The 24,821-nt window shown below is 37.0% G+C and overlaps 1 protein-coding gene across 1 annotated transcript in view; it reads right to left on the reverse strand.

Annotated features, from left to right (window-relative positions):
* SYNE2 (spectrin repeat containing nuclear envelope protein 2) overlaps positions 1-24,821 on the reverse strand; it is a 206,446-nt gene that overhangs the window by 85,513 nt on the left and 96,112 nt on the right. Inside the window, exons 52-65 of the mRNA XM_070942446.1 lie at positions 24,631-24,799; positions 23,297-23,440; positions 22,422-22,562; positions 22,014-22,196; positions 21,138-21,275; positions 19,681-19,866; positions 18,854-18,979; positions 17,871-18,053; positions 16,366-16,497; positions 9,628-9,804; positions 7,515-7,589; positions 6,003-6,065; positions 4,172-4,411; positions 616-798 (exon numbers count right to left, since the gene is read on the reverse strand). Of these exons, the coding sequence (XP_070798547.1) occupies positions 616-798; positions 4,172-4,411; positions 6,003-6,065; positions 7,515-7,589; positions 9,628-9,804; positions 16,366-16,497; positions 17,871-18,053; positions 18,854-18,979; positions 19,681-19,866; positions 21,138-21,275; positions 22,014-22,196; positions 22,422-22,562; positions 23,297-23,440; positions 24,631-24,799 (2,140 nt within the window). The remainder of the gene's footprint in view (positions 1-615; positions 799-4,171; positions 4,412-6,002; positions 6,066-7,514; positions 7,590-9,627; positions 9,805-16,365; positions 16,498-17,870; positions 18,054-18,853; positions 18,980-19,680; positions 19,867-21,137; positions 21,276-22,013; positions 22,197-22,421; positions 22,563-23,296; positions 23,441-24,630; positions 24,800-24,821) is intronic.

Raw genomic sequence — 24,821 nt, forward strand, 5'->3', positions numbered from 1 at the left:
ATGCTAGAAACAAACAAACAACAGAGAAAGAAACACAATACAGGAAAGGATTGCTACTGGTAATGAGCTATTTTGTTATTGATGTGCCTGAAGTTGTTCAAGAAAGGCAACTGTTATGTTTTCCCCATCTACAAACCTACATGGCAGACCTACACTTTTCAGCAAAATAATAATGCATGATTTTCTGATTAATAGACATAACATTAAGTACAGCTGAAGATGCAAGTAATTGTAATACATGCATCCCCACAGGCTAGCCCTTCCCCAACCTAGGGCTCTGCAAATGTGTTGGTAATTCAGGGAACTGTGATCCCATAGTAGATGCATACAAGACTCCAACTTTCAGAAGGATGGAATTACCTGTAGTCATAATTAATATGCAGTATATGCACATATACACACCCTTTCCACCAGTTATCTCCAAGCTGCATGCTTGCCAGATAAGTGGGTTTTAATTACCAGAATTTCCCCATGCTGAGAATTCTAGGAGTCGGAAATCCACATAAATGAAGGGCATCAGGTTGAGGAAGTCTGCTTTAAGTAAATGCAATAAGAGTTGTTGGCAGTCAGGCAGCATAATAATGACTCTTCAAGTTTCTTGACGTTTCAGTTTACCTGTTCTTCTGTGTGTTTCTCTTGGAGCATGCGCTGGACTTTTTCCAACTTGCACTTCACATTTTTAAGGTTCAAAGAAAGGTTCTCGGTTTCTTGTTCGAGGCCTGAACTATTGGTAGTGGATGTGCCTTTGCACTCCTCCAATAGCCACATGACTTTCTGTTCAATTTCTGTTAACATCACCTGAGGAAGTCAAGCAGTTAATCATTCACAAAACATTTATTTACTGACGATCCTAAAGCTTAAAGGCTGATAGCTCCAATGCCTGGAAAGGCCCATCTAAAAGTGAACCCTTTCCCTGCTCCCACCTCAGGCTTCTGAGGATATGGAGGAATGAAGGAATCAAGAAAAGAAATTTATCCATTTCATGTACTTGTCACAAAAGTCTCGGCTAAGCATACATTCCAAGGAAATGTCTTTTTTATTACATATATTGTAGATCTCATTTTTCTAGTAGAAAGGGAAAAGAACCACAGGTCCCAGAAATCTGAAGACTGGCCTCATATAGTGATATTGGTGTGCCAATTTCATCCTACAACTCTTTTGTAAATGTCCACCTGAGATGATTTCCTTCCACTTCTAACTTTCCCCTTCCACATATTTATTAATCATTGCAGCTGTTACACTGCATTAATGTGGTTGACTTTTATCAGCTTAAAAAGCCAAAGAGCCAATAAAGATCAAACAAGTAACACTGTAGAACATATTACAATACTGTAGTGAACCCAGAGCCACTCTTTCTATCCAAGATAAGCATTCCCACACAGTTCATTTTTGCTCCTTTAATCTCCAGCAACTCTTTAGAAAAGCCTGGTCTTAAATTTCTGAAAGATCACTAGGAAAAGCCCAATCTTGCTACTCAAGCATGGAACGCTGTTACCTTCCCACTAAAAGTGGTCCCTATTTTTCTACTTGGATTTTTTACGTGCTTTCGAACTGCTAGGTTGGCAGAAGCTGGGACAAGTAACAGGAGCTTACTCCATTATTCAGCACTAGGAATTCGAACCACTGAACTGTCAACCTTTTGATCGACAAGCTCAGCGTCTTAGCCACTGAGCCACCTCATCTCTTTTAGTACAGGCTCATAATTATTAGCTTTTTTATAGAGCCCTTATAATTTTCACTGAGTATCTTTAGAAGGTAGGCTATAACAAGAAGTGTTCCCATTTAGTGGGGTTTTGCCATACTCGTCCCAAGAGATACCAGAGATTTTGCTTATCTAATAAAAGATGAGATAAAAAGACCTGTGCAGTTTGTTCTGGGGTCCATACAAAAACATTAGAATCCAAATTCTTTATCACTACTCCCCCGAATATTTATTTATTTATTTATTTATTTAATTAAATTTTTATACCGCCCTTCTCCAAAATAGGACTCAGGGCGGTGCACAGCCAAGGTAAAAACAAGACATATATACAAACATGGTGAATCTAAAAAAAACTATTTAAAATAATTAAATGTTTTGGCCGAATTAAAACCATTTCCAATTTAAAATCAATTTAAAAATTAAAAAATTTGGTCAAGCCAGCCCAGCTTGTTGGAATAAATAGGTTTTTAGGGCCCGACGAAAAATCCGGAGGTCTGTTATTATGCGTAATTCTGGGGGGAGGGTGTTCCAGAGGGTAGGCGCCACCACAGAGAAGGCTCTCCCCCTGGGGGTCGCCAGCCGACATTGCCTGGCGGACGGCACCCTGAGGAGGCCCACTCTGTGTGAGCGTACTGGCCGGTGGGAGGCTATTGGTGGCAGAAGGCGGTCTCGTAAGTACCCCGGCCCTAAGCCATGGAGCGCTTTAAAGGTGGTCACCAACACCTTGAAGCGCACCCGGAAGACCACCGGGAGCCAGTGCAGCTCGCGCAGGAGAGGTGTCACGTGGGAGCGCCTCGTCGCCCCCATGATCCCCCGCGCGGCCGCGTTCTGGACCAGCTGGAGCCTCCGGGTGCACCCCAGGGGGAGCCCCATGTAGAGAGCGTTGCAGTAGTCCAGGCGGGAGGTGACGAGTGCCTGAGTGACTGTGCGTAGGGAGTCCCGATCTAGAAAGGGACGCAACTGGCGTATCAGGCGAACCTGATAAAAAGCCCCCCTGGCCACGGCCGTCAAATGATCTTCCAAGGACAGCCGTGCGTCCAGGAGGACGCCCAAGTTGCGAGCCCTCTCCGTGGGGGCGAGTGATTCACCCCCAATAGTTAGAATATCACGAATTATAAAGTTTAAGTATTCTTGTTCCAGTTCTTTTCCCATCTTCTTCATAAGTCACTTTGGTGAGGCTTAGTACAAAAGCCCCACTATAAGAAATTTACTGTAAATCTGTAAGTAATTTGTTCTGAAACATTCTGTTTGTAGAAAATTGTCCAGAAACAATAGAAAGTTTAGCAATACTTTCAATCATCTTCTTAAACTGTACTTTAAAAAAAATCCACAAAACCCCTCATACCTATAATTTTCTGGGAAAACTGGCATCCATTAACCCACAAAAGAAGTAACAGTGTTTGACCTTTTCATTTTATTTCTCAATGAAGTTATGCTTTCGTTTTGTGCTTTAAAACATCATGAACAAAAAGAAGCTAAGCACAAACACCCTTTTACCTACTTCTTTGAAATGTGACAGGCTTGAAATATATACTAAGGTATATTTGCCTGAAAATTTCATCTAGCTTGGAGTACAGTCCAATCATTAGGTAGTGGACTCTTGTCCTGGAAATAGTCTAGGATTTTTCATGTGGTAGTTTCATGGAGTTTAGCCAGCTTCATTACAATAAGGCTAGAAACTTGATTAAGATCATTATATTTCATTTGGCACTGTCCATGAAGTTTAAAATTCATATTCATGGTAATGCTGACTAGAATCCTGGGAGTGCTTTTTAAGAGTGTTAACTGGAATTCCAGGTTGCTGAATGAATGATTTCATACCCTTATAAGTAGACATTGCATTGAGGACTCATAATCAGGGGACAACAAGGTCAGCATTTTGCAATTAGGACAAAACGTCTTATTGTATCTGCATGGTACTGAAGTTTTAGCACTTTGAGGCCTGAGAGATATAGAAGCAGCAGCCAAAATGTGTTTTTCAAAATATATCACACTGCCTTCAGAATATTTGTGTAGGAGCTAGTTTTCATAATCAGCACCGAACTCAGTTCACAGTCCTGATTATTCCAAAACTTAATTACCTCATAGCTCCTTTTAGATGGGAAATATATTGTTGCTGCTACTGGTAAATAATTGGAAACTGGAAACACTTGTTGATCAGCTATAAAATGTCAGGCTAATAGACCCCAGTCTGTATTCTACCCTTTCCTGTTTACGAATGAGATGGAAGTAAGATTAAGATTGTTTGTCTTGTAGTGCTTATCCAAGTTAGCAGAGATTGGTTGAGTCAAGAGCATTGGGAAATTAATCTAGGTACGCCCCTTAAAATTAACCCATCTAACTAAAGGGGCATTTCAAAGAGAACAAGGAGTAAAAGCAGCGGAGACATTAGGTACTGTGTAGAGTGACTTAAAAGAAAGCTGACAGTTACAGAAAGCAGTGGGAAGTTTAGCCAGTTCTTCCTCTTACCTGGCATGCAGCTAGATGCTGCTCCACCGACTGTTGCATTCGGCAGATCTGGGCTTCTGATTCTAGAGACTCTTTAACTTGATCCAGCCACAGCTCCAGCTCAGCAATCTGAGCCTGGCACACATGGAGGACCTGAGTCGGCTCGGAATCAGACCTAACTGTGTCCTTGGTTGCCTTTGTGTTGCTCAGTGATCTCCATAAGCACTCGGGAGGGTTGGTGAGTTGGGTGGAAGATTTGCCCTGAAAGAAAGAACAGCTGAATTCTCCAGGATATATGAGACCTAAAGCAGTGAGTATGTGCTCAGAAAGCAGCATGAATTCTCACACTTTGCCAAATGGGATTTTTTTTTAATATAGGTATATATACATTAAAAAAAGGAAAGAAAGAAAGAAAGAAAGAAAGAAAGAAAGAAAGAAAGAAAAAGTAATCTCAGCCACCAGCAACAACATGTGATCCGGCACAACAGGCTTCTTAGCAACTCATTTGCATTTCCACAGGTAGGGCTGACGAAACAGGAAGTCGGCTGATTCATAGCTTATTATTAAATGCTATCCCACAGGACCTACAGAAAGGTGTTTTTCTAGTGCTTGTCAGATAAGATTCCAGGCACTGCATTTCAAAGCTGGAGCGTAGGCCCCAGAGTAAATATTTACATATTGCTTTTGAACTTTGGTCTCAAAAAGGCATTTACCCTAACATTAAAAACAATAAAATAAAAACTGAGCAGAAAAGGGAAATTTTCTTTCTTCACAAAAGGGAAGGTTGTCAAATGTGGTTTGTAAACAAAGATTTCAGCAACGTCGTTCCATTCTTCCTGCCCTCAAGATTCCTTTAGCATTTTGTGACGAGTAAGCATGCTTAATCCCCTCTTCATTCTGCTCTCCCCTTTTAAAACAGCATTTTGGCATTCTCCCAAGTCTGTAATAGTGCCTTGAGTTCTATGGGTGCGACGGCTGAAATATTTGTAACTGGAAAAGGGGATATACAACTTTCTTTGAACTTTAAGTCCTGCCTGGGGTCCTTCTTCAGATTCTCTTGCCAGATGAGGGGATCTGGTAGTCATTAGAGTTGGGCTTTCTCAGTAGTGGCACTCCGTAGAGCTCCCTTCCTAGATCTGTCCCCCATCGGCTGTGGTCTTTTTCTCAAGTGCTAGATAATGTCTTATTTTTAAGTCTTATTTTTTCCAGGCATTCTAAAAAAAACTATTTTAGTCCCTTTAGACTTTACTCTTATTTATCCTCTACTATTTGTTTTAATTAATGCTATTGTGTATGATATAATTCTATTTTATGATGCTTTTAATAATACAGGTCCATGTGCTTTTGGTAGTTTTTTTTAAAAAACTGTAACGAATCATAAATAATGACAGTAATTATTTTGGTTCATTGCCCAGTCAACCAGATATTCAGACTGATTTTGGCATTTTTATCCATCTATTGAATCCTCTCATTATTATTATTATATCTCAAGAAAATAAATTACATTGTCTCAGTTAGTACAGAATGTACTATTGGATTAGATCATATTATACCAATATACAGAAGATCTGAATATAAATGCTCCGAGTTATTGTGTAGAAATTGTAATTAACACAAGTTTTCTCAAGACACTGACTAAGGAGGATCACAGCTATAAGTCAACACATCTAGAAAGTTCCAAGTTGGGGAAAACTCTTTATGATTATATTTACAAGTGAATACAACATACATATCAATAGCTGGGCATTATATTTGCTTCTTACCATTTTGGTTTTCCAAGATTAAGTAGCAAATCATTATATTTTCAAAGACAAATTTAAATTTTTAATGGTTTAATAGCTATGACACCCACCTTGGTTGGACTGTCAAGAGAATCTTCACTGGACATGGCCTTTGGGGTATCAGTATCCACCTCCTGTAAAGAAAGTGAGAGCTTTTTTTCCCTATGAAGTTGCTCCCTTCTGCTAAGATTCTAGCTGGAAAGTTGCAGCTACCCAAAATTAGATGTTCAATTACCAATGTAACTGCAAAAGTTGGAAATAAAGCCACCAAATAATCCTAAAAAAGGACTCTGGATTATTCTGAAGTTCATAGGGATGAGAAAAACTGCAGCAATATTGCTCATGGATTGTCCATATTATCAATTGTTATTAAGTTTTTTTGTCCATATTTAGAGCCAGAAAAAAACTGTAATTTCTGCCTATGCATTTGTTTTTGTTCTGATAAAGCACCCCTGGGAAATAAAATAGTTAATGCAAACAATTCACAATTATGGAAAATATTCTGAATATAAAATTAATGTTCAGACACCAAAAATAGTTGGCGCTAGATTTTATTTTAGATGGCTTCTCTAAATCTACATACAGCCTGCTTCTTTGAATTAGATATGAAAGACACTCTGAGGCAATGAAGATTTTAGTTGAAGATGCCTACCAGACATTTCAGTCACATTTTATTTCAAAAGCAACAGGAGGGACTTGTAGAAGAGATATAATAGCAAGAGCAAGAGCATTTATACTTATATATCGCTTCATAGCGCTTTACAGCCCTCTCTAAGTGGTTTACAGAGTCAGCATATTGCCCCCAACAATTTGGGTCCTTATTTTATTGATCTTGAAAGGATAGAAGGTTGTGTCAACCTTGAGCCAGTCAGAATTGAACTCCTGGCAGTGAACTAGCCTGCAATATTGCATTCTAACCAATGTTCCACCACAGTTCCTGCAAAGATCGCACTGCAACCTCAAATTAAAACTCCCTTCCTCACCAATGGTAGATGCACCCTTTGTATCTACTAAAAACAGATTTGAATGCATTTATCAATGGGCAAACAATTTACAACTTTCTACAAATATTATGGAAAGGCTGTAAAATAAAGCAGCAGTTTTTGCTATTACTGAAAGCTTTTTTGCAAACTGTCTTAGGTTCGGTCCTGCATGGGATGATTTTATTTATTTTGATTAAATAATTTATAGGCTGTCCACCTCTTAAACAACTCTGGGCAGCTCACAACTAAAAACATGTAACTAAGATAACCGACCCGAAGTGTAAAATGCCAAAAATAAAGCCAAAAAGATCAGATAAAAATAAAACAAGAGTAAAACAATCCACAATCATCTTGTCATCAGAGTCTAGGAGAAAAACAGATCCTCAATAATTTCCTAATAACATACGTGTGGGAGCCACTCAAATCTCTTATTTATAATACTGCCATAATCAAAATCTGCATTTAAGAAGACAATTCTGACATGCTGCTCATTCCCAAAGTTATCAGTATAACTTTGCCATGACTAACTCGCTCACTTTCACTGCCTTCTTTTATTTCTCTAATAAGACTCAGCTCCATTATACTCCTCGATGTACTTACTTCATTGTGGAATGAACTGTCTTCTGCTTCCTCAACCAAGGAAGGTAAAAGAGCCAGGGAGCCTCGCTTTTTGGGCTGAAGCATGCAGAGAAAGAAACCCCCAGTTATTATGGCAGCCCTTACATACCTTCCATCTGACAGGTAATAATGCCTACTTCTCAGAAAAAATAAGAAATAATCAAATTAAGTAGTTTTGTAGACATGATCTCATATAATGTCACAGGAATCTGTTTATTGTCCAACGTTTTTAGTCCTTCAGTTACAACATTTTTCAGATCCCTGCACTTGTTTGTTTTATAGCTATATTAAGTTGGTCTACGTTTTATTCAGCATTTATTTTATTTTGACAAAAACACAGGATGGAAGGGTTGGATGGGACTATATATGTCATCTGTTTCAATCCCACTCTCCAGGGCAGGAATTCACTCCTGCAAGGTTTCTCTTAGGTTGTTTAATTAACAAAGTTAGTCTCATGTATCTCTTATAGTCTTTAGTGTTATCTATGGAAATCTATAAAAGTTACGGGGCTTACATGGTGTTTCAGTTTCTTAAAAATAATATGAAGTAATTATTCCAGAAAATATATCTTTATCTGTAGATGTATATGTTTCATGCTACTTATCTCAGAATAACAATGGCATAAACTGATGGTTTAAAATCCCACTGCATTTTTGGCAAAACTTAAAATGTAATGGTAATGTATTCCTACTTTAAGGCTAAAATATAAATTTAGAAAAATCCTTATGCAACTGCCTTAAAGGTATACAGATTATTGTTTAATATTACATTATTAATACATATTTTATGAGAAAGTTACCCTTCCTCTCCCAAGTATTTAAGCTATGGCTTTTATATAATGATGAAGTCTTTAATTTTTCTGATTTTCAGCACTCTCACTAGATATATATTCTGACCTTTTCTTTATAGAATTTAATTTTTTTTAAAAAAACCAATGATTATGTAATCTGTCTCATATCCTGGCTTAGTTCCTTTTTAAAATTTTAAACGTAGTCCTATTTCTAGCATAGAAAGTTGCAAGATGCATTTGGAAGATGCTGAGATGAAAGAATAATCCTGAGTATTATTTTCACAATATATTTACACTCTGGAATAATCCCAGTTTGAAAATAGCATCTCATAGATACATGCGCCCAATCCCCATGTATGTATTTTATAGTTTATGAGCTAATGTGGATATTAATATTTTGAATCATCTTATTGCCAATCAAGTTTTAAATGACTTGAATAATTGCAAAAAAAAAAAACGTTATTACTGCAGCTCTTAAATATGGATTGGCTAAAACAAAGTAGGAATGATTATTAATATTTCTAATTGGTTTGTTCATTTGAGTGATTAGAAATAAAGCAATATGCAGTGAATGGTCTCTGGTTAGATTAAAAACTATCTTTATACTCTACTAGCAGATAGCAGCCTAATGTTGGCCTTTGCAATAAGCAAAATTTCACAAAAAGTGAGACTGAATTGTGAATGGCAATAGAACATCAAATGGGAAGTGGCTGAAAATAGTTATCTTTGTTACATTTCAGATATATATTGAATTCCAATTGAGAAACCTGGGCCCTATAATCCCTCCTAATGCAGATATACTGATTTTGGTATCCCTTTTGAGTTACAGTTTTAAAAAAGCCTTCATTTTCTAACAAACTGAATTTTTTTTTAATAGAATATAATTTTTATATTCAAAATCAATGGCCTCCTAAATACTAAATTCTGATGTCTAAGGGTTTGTCTTTCTGATTTTCTACAGCAAGAAACAGTGCTGATCATACATTTATCCCTATCTTTCAGACAATGATGTGGTATATAGAAAAGAAAACGCACAACAAAATGACAGCATACCAGGCAGGAACATCTGCCACACCTTCTGAGTAACTGAGGATAAAATCAACAAAAGGATACAATTTTTTGTGGCCACCCTGTATCTTTGGAAATTATTACCCCTAGCTAAAAATGCTCAAACATTACATACATATACACACACACACATACACATATATACATATATACACACACATAAACAGTACATGTACACAAACACACATACACATGCATGCATATCATATTTCTATGAAACCAGTTGAAGGAACTTACCTGCAACTCAACAGCACTTCCATTTTCCTCTGGTGATTCTAAGTCACTATCCTCAGCTTCTGGTGGTTCTTGATTCTGATGAAGTTCCACCAAGGCATTCTTCATAGCTGTTAGAATATCCTCTTTCTGTTGGCATAATAGGGCAATCTGTTGCTTTACTCTTTCCACCTCCTCATCCTATGGAACAATAATATTGAGACATGATGTATGTCATAAAAATGGGAACACGAAAAAAAATTGTGAACAGCTTGTGACATCTTACTGTAGCATGATCTACATGATTGTCTTTGGGTGCCTTCTTTGCACTAAAGTATTTCCTTAGCACAGCTGAAAACCAAGCCAAGCGACCCAACACAAAACGTAAAGCTTGCTGGATCTGTATGCAGCCAGCCATTGCTTAGAGGGACATTTGGAAACTGAACAGCACTCTGAATGTTCATAGCTATCTGCCTGAATTTGGGAGTTGAATTCCTGAAGGGCAAGTGGTCAGGAATTCTTGTGTGGCAGATAGCATGGAGTTTACTCATAATACTATGCAAAGTAGGTTAATGAAGACAGAAGCATCACTTCCTGCCTCTCTGGAAGAGTTTTTTATTTTCTTAAAACATTTTTCCTATTTCAAGGGGGGGAAACTGGAAAATTAGCAAAAATGATTTTTTTGTAATACAAGTTCACAAAAACATATCCTAATACAATACAGGTAATCCTTTCACTCCTACTCTGTGCTGGCAATCTTGCCAAAGATTGTTTGCATAAGGTGGATATCCTTCAACTTAATAAAGGAGTAATTAAATTATCCACTTTAATTAGGCTGCATGCTATCCATATTACAGGAAGATTTGCTAGTGTTGATGTAATTTGAGGGTCAAAAGCATTCCCAATGAGCACAATTTTAGTGGATTGGCAGGATATAGATCTAGCACATAGGTCACATGAACTAATTGTAATTTGGCTTTTCTATCTCTCTCAGCTTCAAAATGTTTGGGCTACTCTTTTTCATTTCAATCTATTATTCCATTTCTTGCTTCTTACAAATGTCAGAATGAAATAACAGGACCATCTACAGGGTTGTGATTCATGCTATTTAATGAATAAAGATACTTGGATTTGCTTGAAGTTGGCCTCCCACTTAGCAGATCCAAGTGAGTTGCCTGGGGCACAGTCTTGTTCAATTATCTACATTGACTCCTGTGACTCCTGCGGAAGTAGACATAGTCCCACAAATGGTCAGCTCAGGAACTTGTTTGTCAAACCCTGGCTCCTTGGGGGGCAATCAGAGGATGGGATCTTTGAAGGAGCAGGAAAGGGGGATCCCTCTGGCCTTGAAGAAGGTAGTGATGCATCTCCTTCTCAAAAGACCATTGCTAGAATCCTCTATCCTGGATAATTCTCATTTATTATAATATTATTATTATTATTATTATTATTATTATTATTATTATTATTATTATTATTATTATTATTTAGTTTCCTGTTTTCCCTTTGTGGAAAATGTTGTGGAGAAGTTGATCAAATGGCAGGTATATACACATGATCTTGAAGGAAAAGAATTATCTAGACCTGATTCAGTATGATTTCAGACCAAGGTAAAGCATAACTACAATCTTGGTTGGCTTGTCAGTTTCCTTTGGCAGATTCACAATGGGAATGGTACATCCATTCTTGTGCTCCTGGATCTTTCAGTGGCTTTTGAAACCACCAACCATGGGTGTTAAGAATGTTGGGCACTATATTGCAGTGGATCACCTCCTTCTTGAGCCGCCGTGGCGCAGTGGTTAGAGTGCAGTACTGCAGGCTACTTCTGCTGACTGTCAGCTGCCAGCAGTTTGGCAGATTGAATCTCACCAGGCTCAAAATTGACTCAGCTTTCCATCCTTCCAAGGTCAGTAAAATGAGGACCCAGATTGTTGGGTGCAATATTCTGACTCTGTAAACTGCTTAGAGAGGACTGTAAAGCACTATGAAGTGGTATATAAGTCTAATTGCTATTGCTATTCTTCAGTGGTCATTTCCAGTCAGAGTTGACAGGAGGGAGGAGATCAGGCTTGTGAGTATCTCATGGCACAACACTCTCCCCAATTATTGTTTAATATCAACATGAAATTGCTGGATGAGGTCATGTGTAGGGTGTCTCATGGTACAACACTTTCCCCCGCTGCTGTTTAACATGTACATGAAACTAACTCATGAAGTGAGTTCATGTCACTTGGGGTTGGTTTCATTATTACATGATGACAGACAAATATGCACCTCAACTGTTCATATGCAAATGAAGCTGTTACCATACTAACTCAGTATGTGGAGGTTGTTAAGTGAAGAATATGGAGGGACAAACTCCAGTTCAATCCTTATAGGGCTCACTAATTATGGCTGTGATTGTTCGGGCCCACAATATTGAGGTCTATTGAGAAAAGCCTCTCCCTTTGCCTAAACTAGTACTTTTCCTACTAATGTCCCTCTGTAAAGTGCATTCCTGTTCTTTCCCAACATAGACATTCTAGGTAAGAGGATTTCAGTTCCCCAAATTTGCAGCAGTGACTATGCTGAATGGAAATTCTGAGAGTTGGGGTGTCTCAAGTTGTAGAAACTTTAATCACTTCTGTAAACTCTCCCCCAATTCCAGCAAGGCTTAATTTAAAATATTTATGGGTTTCATCCAGACATAGTTTTGGTGGATTCCGATTTTTTCCCAAACTCTATATTCTATTTCAGCAGTTTGCGCTCCATCACAGCAAAAATGATCTATTCCACTTTTCTTAGCTTTTTTTTAAAAAGTGACTGAGTACACAATGCTACTTGGCAGGTTTTTAAATTTATTTTTGCATTACATTCTCTACAGTTGACTTCTCTGATTAGAAAATGTTCACCTCTTCTGGAGCCACCTTTTTGTTTATACTTCGAGTCCCAATATAATTAAGCTCTGACAAGCTAAAGAAATCTTAAAGCAATTAGCACTTTGGGCGGCGCCAGCTAATTCATTCATATGACTAACCCAGAAGAGCATTCTGAAACAACCATTGAATACATTGTGGCAAAGCACAAGCATGTATTTTCCATAAAGGTTAGGCATAAAAAGGAAAGCATGACATTTTGGATGCATAAATTCACTTGCGACTAAATAAGTGAAACAAACAATAAGATGTGAGTCTATTCAAACAGGAGAATACAAGTATGGTTTCTTGCCAACTCTATCTCCCCAAACAGGAGCAACATATGATTTTAAGTTCTAAATGAAAGTAATAGACAATAAAGCATGGATAGTAGTGTTAGGATTTGTATTTTGAAAAACAGAATTGTAAAAATTGCATTAATACCTAGTGTTTTGTAGTGAAGGGGGAAACAAACATCACAAGAGGGTCAGAAAAAATTAATTGATCAATTTTACCTTGCCAATGTAGATATTGAGGTTAGAAGAGTCCAAGAAAGTCAAAATCTGAATGACCAATAAGGATATGAATAAATGGGGACTCCCTCAGGTGAGCTTTTGAAAAGGGGTGGAGACAGCTCCACTTTGCTTTTCTCTTTTGTCTTTCATCACAATAAGACACCTGGCCTCCTAATATGGCACTATCAGTTAAAAACTGGAGGAAGTAGCCATTTAATGAAACGCAGAGAGAGTTATGATGTAAGAGCTTTTTAAAATGTACGTCATTGATCTATCTCATTTCTTTATATGATACATTGTTCTACTTGTAGTGAATATTTCTGCCTGGAACATTAGCTGAAAGTCAAAGTCCAGAAAATTTATGAAAATTCCTTTCTCCAATTTTTCATCAACTTTCAGCTACTTAACCTTACATTACATAATAATACTTTCTTCTGAACTCTGTAATCATTCTGGCCGGGAATTTAGCCTGCTACACAACTTAGTCACTCTGCTACCTACAGAAAGGCAAGAAGATAGAAAGAAGGAATTTTGGCTTGCCTTCTCCTGAGAAAATATGAAGAGAAGAAATATTTCTGAGAAGAGTGATATGGTGACAGCACACAGACAGAACCCCAAGCCCAGAATGTGGGAAATTGCAATAGAAAGGATTGTGAGTGTAGGACTTAACACCTATCACTTGAGGGAACCAGTGGGGCCAAGCCACATCATCCTTGTGCATGTATAAACGTGCTCTTCGCTACCTGTTTGTATATTGAATCAGGGATATGTCATCATGTTCAGAAAAATAATTATACTCTGAGTATTATGCTACTTAGAGTCACACTTTGCAAAAAGAACAGAGCAATGAAAGAGAAGTACAGAAATACAGAAATACATTTACAGATAGTACATGAGTTATGGCCACAACTGAGCCAAAAATTTCCAACGCTAAGCCAAACACCTGTTAAGTGAATTTTGCCCATTTTATGACCTTCTTTGCCACTGTTGTTAAGTGAATCACTGCAGTTGTTAAATTAGTAATATGGTTGTTAAGTGAATCTGACTTCGCCGTTGACTTTTCTTGCCAGAAGGTCATGAAAGGTGATCACATGACCCCGGGACACCGCAACAGTTATAAATACATGGCAGTTACTAAATGTCCAAATTTTGATCATGTGACCATAGGGATCTGCAACAGTCATAAGTGTGAAAATTGGTCATAAGTCACTATGTTCAGTGCCATTGTAACTTCAAACAGCCACTATATGAATGGTTGTAAATCAAGAACTACCTGTAATTATTTATTAGATTTTTCTTCTGCCTTTATTACTTTATAAGTAATTCAATGCTGCGAACATGAGAGGCATTGAATTTTAGCCACTCAGAAAGTTGAAAGTTCAATCCTAGGTAGCGGAAGATATTTCTCTCCTAGAGAATGCACACACAAAATACCTGCTGCAAACTCCGCATGGCATCAGGAAGGGCATCCGGCCAATAAATGCCCAGCACCATCCAGTCGCCCTGACTTTACTCTGAATTAAGGGATTACGGGGTCATAAAAAGCGAGTTTTTAATGCAGCAAACATGCATAATACTCCTTACATTTTCCCCATAACAACAATCCTGTGTGGTGAGTTTAGCTGAGAGAATGACTGACCCAAAGTTGCTCAACTGGCTTCATACTTAAGGCAGGACTAGAACTCACTTTCTCCTGGTTCTAAGACCACCACCTTAACCACTAAATCAAACTGGCTCTCAGTGATAAATTATAGGGTTTTTTTGTGTTTTTTTTTTAATTTGATTTATATGCCGCCCTTCTCCGAAGACTCAGGGCGGCTTACAATGTGCTCAGTTTTGTTTTTGTTTTTTGCTTTAATTTATATGCCGCCCTTCTCCGGAGACTCAGGGCAGCTTACAATGCGTTAAGCAATAGCCTTCATACTTTTGTATATTTATATAAAGTCAGTTTATTGCCCCCACAATCTGGGTCCTCATTTTACCTACCTTTGAAAGGATGGAAGGCTGAGTCAACCTTGAGCCTGGTGGGATTTGAACTTGCAGTAATTGCAAGCAGCAGATGTTAATAACAGTGCATTATTTCATTTAAATTTAAATATTTCATTGAACTTATTATAGCCACCCACTCCAACTGACTCTGGGCAATTTATATAATCCAAATTTTCCTAGGTTTAAAATAAAATAATAATAATTTAAAGATTATTATTTATGTATTTAATGTGGTTATTTATTTATTTATTTATTTATTTATTTATTAAATTTATATACCGCCCTATTCCTAAGGGACTCAGGACGGTGAACAGCGAACGATAAAAATACATGTAATACAAACGTTAATAATAAAAAACCAATTAAAATATACTAAACATTCTGGTCCTAGATAATTCAAGACATCCCAGTTTAAAATAAAATCAAAAAGCAATATAAAGGGAAAGTAAGGCCAGGCCGGCCTGCTGAAACAGGAATGTTTTGAGGGCACGGCGGAAAGTGCGCAGATCCAGAATCTTCTGTATCTCTGGGGGGAGCTCGTTCCAGATGGTGGGTGCCCTCACAGAAAAGGCTCTCCCCCTGGGGGCCGCCAGTCGACATTGTTTGGCTGACGGCACCCTGAGAAGCCCCTCTCTATGGGAGCATACTGGGCGGTGAGAGGCTATTGGTGGCAGAAGGCGGTCTCGTAAGTACCCCGGTCCTAAGCCATGGAGCGCTCTAAAGGTGGTAACTAAGACCTTGAAGCGCACCCGGAAGACCACAGGGAGCCAGTGCAGCTCGCGCAGGAGGGGAGCCACATGGGAGCGCCATGCTGCTCCCATAACTACCCGCGCGGCCGCATTCTGGACCAGCTGGAGCCTCCGGGTGCTCCTTAAGGGGAGCCCCATGTAGAGAGCATTACAGTAGTCCAGGCGTGAAGTGACGAGGGCATGAGTGACCGTTTTTAACGAGTCCCGATCCAGAAAGGGACGCAACTGGCGAATCAGGCGAACCTGATAAAAAGACCTCCCGGCCACAGCCGTCAAGTGTTCTTCTAAAGAAAGCCGTGAGTCCAAGAGGACGCCTAAGTTGCGAACCCTCTCCGTGGGGGGCAATGACTCATCCCCAATAGTCATTTATTCTTTTTGGTTATTCTTTTGCCATGTTAGGAAATCAAATTCAGAACAAATGTAGAAGAGATTTTGGATCCTGTACCCACAGTTCTGGGGAAGCAAGAATATGATTCAATATACATACAAAAAAATAGAGATTCGTATGGTTATTAGAAAGGATCTAACCATGGAAATATAATAGCGTCAAGCAATTTCACAACAGTTGTCTATTGTAAATTAAGCAAGGCATACAATGTAATTTATAAAGCTCACCTTGAGGAAGGTGGGGTCTTGAACAGACCATAGATTTTCCATGGACAATTCATCTAAATTACTCTTTGGGAATTGGCTTTGCTTTAGGAAGTCAATTTGTTGCTCTAATTCTTCCATCTCTTTTACAATTGGCTAAAACAAAATACCAGCAATTACTATGAGCTGTTTCAAGGTGGATAATGGAATATATATTCTAATAAACTGTTAATACTCACATTCAGATTCTAATTTCAATTGGATATACATATACATATGAAAATATTTTCCTAGTGAGTGGGAACACCGATTCATTTAATCCAACTACTCCAATAGTGATTCTTTGGCTTTCAGAAGATCGAAATAGTGAATATTGTAGGGGGATTTGGTTTTCTTTATAAAAATTAATAGATAATATATTTTCTGCATTCTTTGGCTATCTACTCCTGATTTTCTGCTCTGCCATCATTTTTGCTACTGCCATCTTGAACACGGAGCAAAATAAGGTAGTCCTCATTCAACAATTGGCTTTTGGGGGATTGTCTGTAGTTGTGACCACAATGAAAATGTAATTTTGTGATCAGTCCTCATACAAATGTTTGAAGGTTTGTAAAGCAAAGTAAAGCTGAAGTGAGATCATAAACACAGCCATGGTGTGACTTAGTGATTGCTTAATCTAATGACCGAGTTGCCAATACGTATTGTGTGCGCTAAATATGGACTGCCTGTATTTAGGTAGAAGAAACAGTAACTCACTGACTGAATTCATACAATACAGTACAACCTGGTTAAACAACTGATACGTTCTGCCATACTTTGGAGAGGTACATAGAGCAGTCTTAGGAAAACAGTAAACTTGTTTTCCTAAAGCAGTAAACTTGTTTTCCTAAAATGCTTAGCAGTAAAAAGATGTTGCTCTGTTTATAGGGAGAGCATGCAAATACATTCAAGTCGATTGTTATTGGAGCTTTATTATTATTTCTATTTTATTTTTGCATCATTTGGAAACTTCTGAGAATTATTTTGAAATAGTCTAACTAAATTGCAGTAAGAAAGAAACAATCACGCTGCATGCACATTGTTAATATTATATCAATTATGCTCATTTCAATCAAATGCATAGATAATGTGTAAAAAATGATTTCCATCTGTGTGTCATTAAAAGATCCCTGGGCTTTAATCACTAGATTACTCAGTCAGTGATATTTGTACTGCTGTGCATGTGAGAAAAAGGAATCAGATACAATTTTAAGTTGCTTTAATATATTCAGAGCATTCCAGATCATGGATGTTATGGTTTATGCTGTATGATATGTTATTAATTATTGCAGTTGACTACAAGTTAATTTAAAAAACAAGGTATTTCCAGTGTCCTGTGATTTAAATAATCAACCAAACCAGATGCATAAGATTCAAGAACTAGCTTCTCCCTGTGTTATGATCTTAATCAGAAACAAATAATAATTGAAAATCAAAAGGTATTTTCCAAGAAGATTCACAAATAACCATTCAATCAAATTTGCTTTTACCTCAAGTAGAGTGTTCTGTTTCTCTATGAGTCTTTCTAGAACCTTCAGCTCTTTCAAAAGCTGTTTAGTTCTTTGGAATACTGAAAGAGGTTGCATTCTCATGTCAGTCAATCTCAATTTTGCTTTATAGGATTGCATTTCAGCCAGAGCCTTCTTCATGGGGCAGATGTGGGCCAATATAACCTAAAATAGAATGTATTAACAAGGAAGGGAAAGAAGTATGTAAGACTCAGCAGGCTTATAGCACTTTGGGAAGTTTAGATATTTATGTTCAAAATACTTCACATATTTGATCTCAGAAAATCTAGGACAGCATGATTTTCAAAATACCTCAGATGGAATCTAGAATTGCACCCATTGGTATTTCTCTCTCACTTTCCTCCCCACTTTCCTCCCATCTCCAAAATTAATGTCATAAATAGCTTCCTGCTCATGGAAATGATGATCTCAATGTGTTGCTTTGAACCAGGAACATTAGTAACACAATCCAAGCACCTTTCTTCTTTCTCTCAGGAGAATTTGTTGGCTCAAATTCTGTAACACTAAACCATCTTCCCCACAATGTAAATGTCCTCTGAAATGAAAGAGCCTTGGGTCTTGGGTTAAAGCACATCTTGCTTTGTGCCTACTGAACTGTCCCAGTTCTTGATTGAACACCTAATGAACTACCATTTTCACTTGGCAGATGGGGGGGCTATTTGGCAGCTACAGGTGGAAGGTTAATGGTAGAGATTTATGGTGATGAGCCATTCAGAGTTAAAAGGCAGTTTTTAAAAATATTATAGCACTGACATAAAGGAGCAGCAAAAAAGAAAAAAAAAAGAGAAAATTCTATCATTACATTTTCAAAAGTTTGGGACTACTTCAAGAATAACAATATTTAGAAATACCCGGCTTCTAATCCAGCACTATACAGTATATATTACACTACAATTGTTCCTATGTCAACTTTTCCAGTTCCTTTTTAAAGTGAACTACCTTACCTTACAATGTTTAAGATGCTCCTTAGGAGAAAAGTCAAATGTGTCTTCAGAGGGGGACAATATAGTCTTCATTTTTTCTATGTCCTTCCCCATTCTTTTCACTTCAGATTCAACAGCTTCAACATCCTACATTTTCAGAAACAATCATAGTACTTATTCTCTGCTGAAGTCTCTTAAATGCAAAACAAATGATGGATTCGCAGCAATATGAGACTCAGGAAGCCTTTATTTATATCCAAAAAGCCATACATCCCTTGAGTGTTACCTTATTAGCCATTTTTCATCCATTTTTCTTGAATTCCCTCATTAAATAATGTGTCATTAAGCCCAACAAATATGATTCTCTATTTTTAATATTGAAAAAGTGACTAATATATTGGACGTTATGAGAACCACAAGTTATCAAATTTGCTTCTGGCCCAAGCTAGAATTATATGAAGCCAAACAAGGTGATGCTGAATGAATTATGCCTTTGCTGTTATGACCAATAAAAGAATACTTTCACCCTTTATTTGCTGTTTTGTTGGTATTTCACTATTCTTTGGTCCCAAATGTTTCTGATACATATACCGAATTTAAATAATGTTATGTTGTTTTCTCTCCCAAGAACATACCTGAAATAAATGCACAACCTTTTTTGCCTACCACTGTCTCAATTCATCTCATCTTTCTCTGGTCTTTCTCTTGCCCCACTATAGTAAAATTGTCTGATCAAGGCCTGTCTGTTTTGTATTAAATAGTTGGCTAAATCATCAACATCGAGAACAGTATCTGAACCTTACTAAATCAAACAGAAATCATTTTATTGTTAGTTAATACACACTTACATCAGCCAAGTGCTGGATACATGGGAGAATTTCCATTATCTTTTGCTGTAAGGCTTTAATTTGCTCATTTACTTCTCTCAATTCCTGCACCGTACTGTCAGTTTCAATTAAAGGGGACAATTCTTTCAGTTCTGGGGAAATGGCACTAAGAATACTTTGCTTTTGTTCTGAATCTTCTAATGCCATCTGGAGAAGAAAAAATAGTATTATTTCTCTTTTTTAAAAAGCAAAGCCATTAAAATGCATAAAGGAAGCACACAAATCTAATATTCTGAATATTTCAGATGTGGTTTAATTTCAGTAATTCATTGACAACAGGAAAAATATAGTGAAACATATATTAATATTCAAGAAAAAATGGACATAAATAGGGGCATCCTGATAAATTTACGCAGGAAACTTCCAGTTGGGTGGTGATATTTAAAGTAATTTCCTTGCCTGAACTCCCCTGGCATTTAATCACAAATTATGTACTGATTTCAAGCAAACACTACTTGTTTGCTTATTTACTACTTATGTACTTATTTCAGTCAAACACTACTTGTTGGTTTGCTGTTCGTTTTGGTTCTGAATTCTTCCTAATTAATCAATCAAGTCCAACATATGGAAATTAGCTTATTTGTTTAAAATATGTGCATTAATGAATTGGTTGGGAATATAAAGCCAGGTATCAATTAGCATAATATTATATTCCCAGCTATAAGATCTTCAATAAGATAATCATTTATCAATAATTATTCATTTATGGGGAACCAAACCCCTATGGATTCAATGAGGTTTACTTCTGACCTTATATGCATAGAAATGCTGTCATCTGCAGTACCATCAATATTTCTATTAAAACTTCCAACACTGGAAGTTTTTAAGATGATGTTGGTTAACCATTTGTCTGAAGTGGTGTAGGATTTCCTGCCTAAGCAGGGGGTTGGATAGAAGACCTCCAAGGTCCCTTCCAACTCTGCTATTCTATTCTATTCTATTCTATTCTATTCTATTCTATTCTATTCTATTCTATTCTATTCTATTCTATTCTATTCTATTCTATTCTATTCTATTCTATTCTATTCTATTCTATTCTATTCCATTCCATTCCATTCCATTCCATTCCATTCCATTCCATGTTATACAGCCACAAGTACACACACTCACCTTATATTGAAGATGAGAGCATATGTAAAACATTTCCTCTCTTATTGGCTTTCCCTCATTAAATCTTTTTCCAAGAGTTTTAAAAAATTTCTTATTTAGCCTATTCCCCTGCTATTCCTTAGTCGTCTCTCACCAAAACGCTAACTAAATTGACCCTGTTTAGCTTCCTAATTTCAGGCTAGCTAGATGTAAGTACTTAGCCTAGCATATGTACTGTACTGGTCATTATCAATGTAGCAACATGTTGACAAATACTCTCAAGGAGAAGCAACAAATTGCTCCCATCATTTAGTTGCATATCCATTTACCTCAAGCGCACTGGCATGTTTATTCAAAGCTTTTGCAGAGTCGCTTTTCACTTCCTCTGTTAATAGGTGGCTGGTGTTTTCAAGCCAAACCTGAATGCTTTTCAGGAGCTCATCACATTCTTCCAACTTGCTAGCAGCCTTTAATATAAAATATCACATATTATTTTACACAAAATAATACACAGGTATCTGAAACATTGGCAAGTCATCCAGATTCCCAAGCAGATTTCCAGTCATGCAATAGAACCTTCTCATCATCTCCTCTGCAGCAATTTGTGGAGGAAGAAGGAGTGTAAAAAATGTTATCTACTGATTTTTTTGTCAGTAGGTAAATATCATAGGATTATACTCATTGTAAGTCTTAATTGAATATTCTCAGGAGATAGCACAGCAGTTAAAAATTTAATTTTTAATTTCTGGTTTAAAATATAAGAAGGAACAATAGGCATATATTTGGAGAAAGTCTGGAAATAAAAGACAGACATTTCTGCCTTTCCTTTTACGTATATGATGTCTGTTTTTGTTATTATTTTCAGGAGCATATATTATTTTATTATTATTTTCAGGAGCAACCTTCCTTCTTTAAAGGAAGAAATAAGAAATACTGTGAGATCTCAGTTGAGTATCTACCATAGTTTTGTAGATAATGCCATATATTCAGAATTTAGGGAACCACTCCACTTTGTGGAGCTCTATCAGACCCTATGAAATTATATGCATGTAGAAATTCACCCTGTCGGCCACACTGACAGATGCATCTTTAAAATACGTGTCTGCAGTGCAATTGATAAAGCTGAGATCAATGCAGTCTGACTGGAGGGAATCTAGAAGCATCCAGATTTCAAATATAAATGATCTTTTCAGTCATCTTTTTACCCTGTTCAAGTCTGTAGTTCTACGTTCAGCATGCTGCGAAACATGTTGGTATTGTTGCAGAGGTATCATCCAGCGATCCATCAATTCTTGAGCCTGGTGGGGATCTTGCTCCACTATATCTTGAACCTCTGAATCCAGTTCATTCATTTTATAATGCCAAAGATCTAGCAAATCCCAGATTCTCTTCATGAAAGAGAACAAAACAATGAATGAGCAAGGGTTCAACTAGATGGCTGTTGCCTACTATAGGCATATATTTTTTCTATTTTAAAAATATCACTCTACTTCCACGTTTACACCTGGTTAAGGCAAGTATAGTTTAAACAAGTAGTTCTGAGGGCAGAATCAACATTGTTTGAGGGAAAGAAAGCTCATTGCTTCATCTGAAGCAAAGAAGTGGGATGTTACCTTCTGAATTTCTTTTGCTTTTGAAATGTTCTCACTCTTTTGATGTAGCATATTTTTAACAGCTTGTAAGCCTTTGTTAATGTCTTCTATTTTTTTCTCTGTACTGTAATGAGGGGAATTTTTCAGGAATTCTGTGCTGACCTATCATAGTAAAGAGAAAAAGAAAGAAAAGTTCAGCCCTGGATGGGAAAAACAGAAAATAAACTTAAAAACTTAACTATTAGTTCTTTCAGATTATGAATAACTCCCCACTCTACTTTAATTATCCTTTCTATAGTTGAATTTTTAACATCTAGCTTAGGTCTGTACATTGCCCTAAGGTGTAATAAAATTATTTGATGTATGAAAAGTGTAAGAGCCAATGGTTCTCAGACCAGAGTTGGTAGTTATTTACACATTCAACTACCACTTACAATACCAGGCAAAAGAGGGTGTAATTTATGAGAAAGACTGGGAAAAAAGGCTTTGAGTCACTATGGGTATAAGAAAACCTTATTTTCACTGACAGGAGGTTGATTTGACTTCATTCCTATCCACAATAAAGATTCTTGTCTAGCCAAAATGCTTGTAAGTTGTCTGCTCAGTCCTGATTTAGGAAGGTAGTCTAGTCTTCTAAAGTCAGGATTTACAAATGTGCTACAGTAAACCAACCATAGTATCTTATGGTTTACAGAATTATCTGAGGATTTCTTCAAATACTGCCTATCAGGTTAGTGAAAGGGATAGTGAACAATAAAAATTAAATGGAATTTGTTAGCATGGGAAGCAAAACCCCAAACATAATTTTCTGGAGAATAAACAACAATTAACTAGAATAAATCTGGACTTTCAGCAGGAGTTTCCCTAAGTTTTACAATTAAGTAGGATGGTGCTACCTTTTCTTCCAGGTCATGTAACATTCCCTTGCAGTCTTCCAAATGCTCTTCAATACCAACTGGGATTATTCTATATATTTCAGTGAACTTGATTTGTAGGTTGTCCATGATTTGCTTCTTGCTATCAACTACTCTCTGAATCTCCTAAGAGGAAAAAAGAATTAGAAATTACTTCAAGATTGGGTGGAGGAAATAACTTCTCCCACTATATCTAAGGTACAAATATTTTTTTTTCATGAGAAAGCTTTGCAGAACAAAACCTGAAAGATGCTTACTTTGTTTTATATCATACTTTTCAATTTACTGAGACTACATTAAACCCAATATTTTTCATTGTATTGTCAGGGCTTATTGACAGATGAAATGCTAATGGAGACACAATGCTTGTTTGATTTAAGCTCCATAAAGAGCTTTTCAGATTCAGAACAACAACAAAAAACCCCTAAAAACAAAAGGTGACCAAAAGTACATTTGCTGGGCCATTTGTTTTGGTGTCATCTTAATGAAAATATCCAAACAAAACAGCTCCTTCCAGTTCTGCATGAAGGATATGATTTTCACAGGATAAAACAAACTTGACAGTTGTTAATATTTGTGGCCTAGAAACTCAATCTGGTCTACATCCTCTGGCATGAACAACCGTGAAATATATTTTGATGCCAAATAACTTGGATCTCTTGCTGAGAGATACATTTCATTTACAATTATTTGTTTTAATTCCAAGATATCAAAATATTGGATTTTGTTTCTTATTTCACAGTAAGAAAACAAATGTGAAAATAAAGAGTGTGTGTAAGAATGGCAAAGAAACAAAATTTGGCTAAATGTTGGAGGAAGTTTCTTAATAGGGAAAGGTGTTTGCGGAACAGATTACCTCTGTAAATAGTATTGTCTCATTGATTGGCTGGATAGCCAGCAGGAAAGATTCATTTATGGATTTCTGGACTATGCGAAGGTTTGGATTACACCACCTTCAAAAATCTGTTCCAAAGCTAGCATTCCCTGACTCTTTATATACCCTTTTCAATGCTCTTTCATGTATGGCTTATTTGGTCATCTAAATAAGCCATACATGAAAGCTTTCCAAATGGAAAGGAAAAGAAACTCTACAGCATTCCTTTTCTGATTAGATGTGTATGGATGGGTACCATGTTTGTTAAGCAGTTAAATGTAGAAGGGAAAAAAGGACAACACAATTCTAATAATTATGACTTAGTATTGGAAGGGCCAGAGATCAATGATACACCACTTTGCAACTCAAGAAGTGGACACAAAGTATTTTATTTATCTAAAACCTATTAGTCTACTGTCTATAGAAGCAGCTTCTTACCAACCTCAAGTTTCAATGCCTTTTCATCAGGGGTTTCCAAATCTATGTCACAGAGTTGGGATATGATGCCCTGAAATGAAATCTTCATAGCTTTCAGTTCTTCACTGCACTTGGTCTGGTATATCAGCTTGGACTGCACGGCCTCTTTTTCTGTTTGAGCCTTTTGACAGAGCCTGAAGAAATTCCATTAGAAAT

Source organism: Pituophis catenifer, unplaced genomic scaffold (genome assembly GCF_029215685.1).
Source record: "Pituophis catenifer annectens isolate HBS135680 unplaced genomic scaffold, rPitCat1.0.hap2 SCAF_1, whole genome shotgun sequence".
Lineage (NCBI taxonomy): Eukaryota > Metazoa > Chordata > Lepidosauria > Squamata > Colubridae > Pituophis > Pituophis catenifer.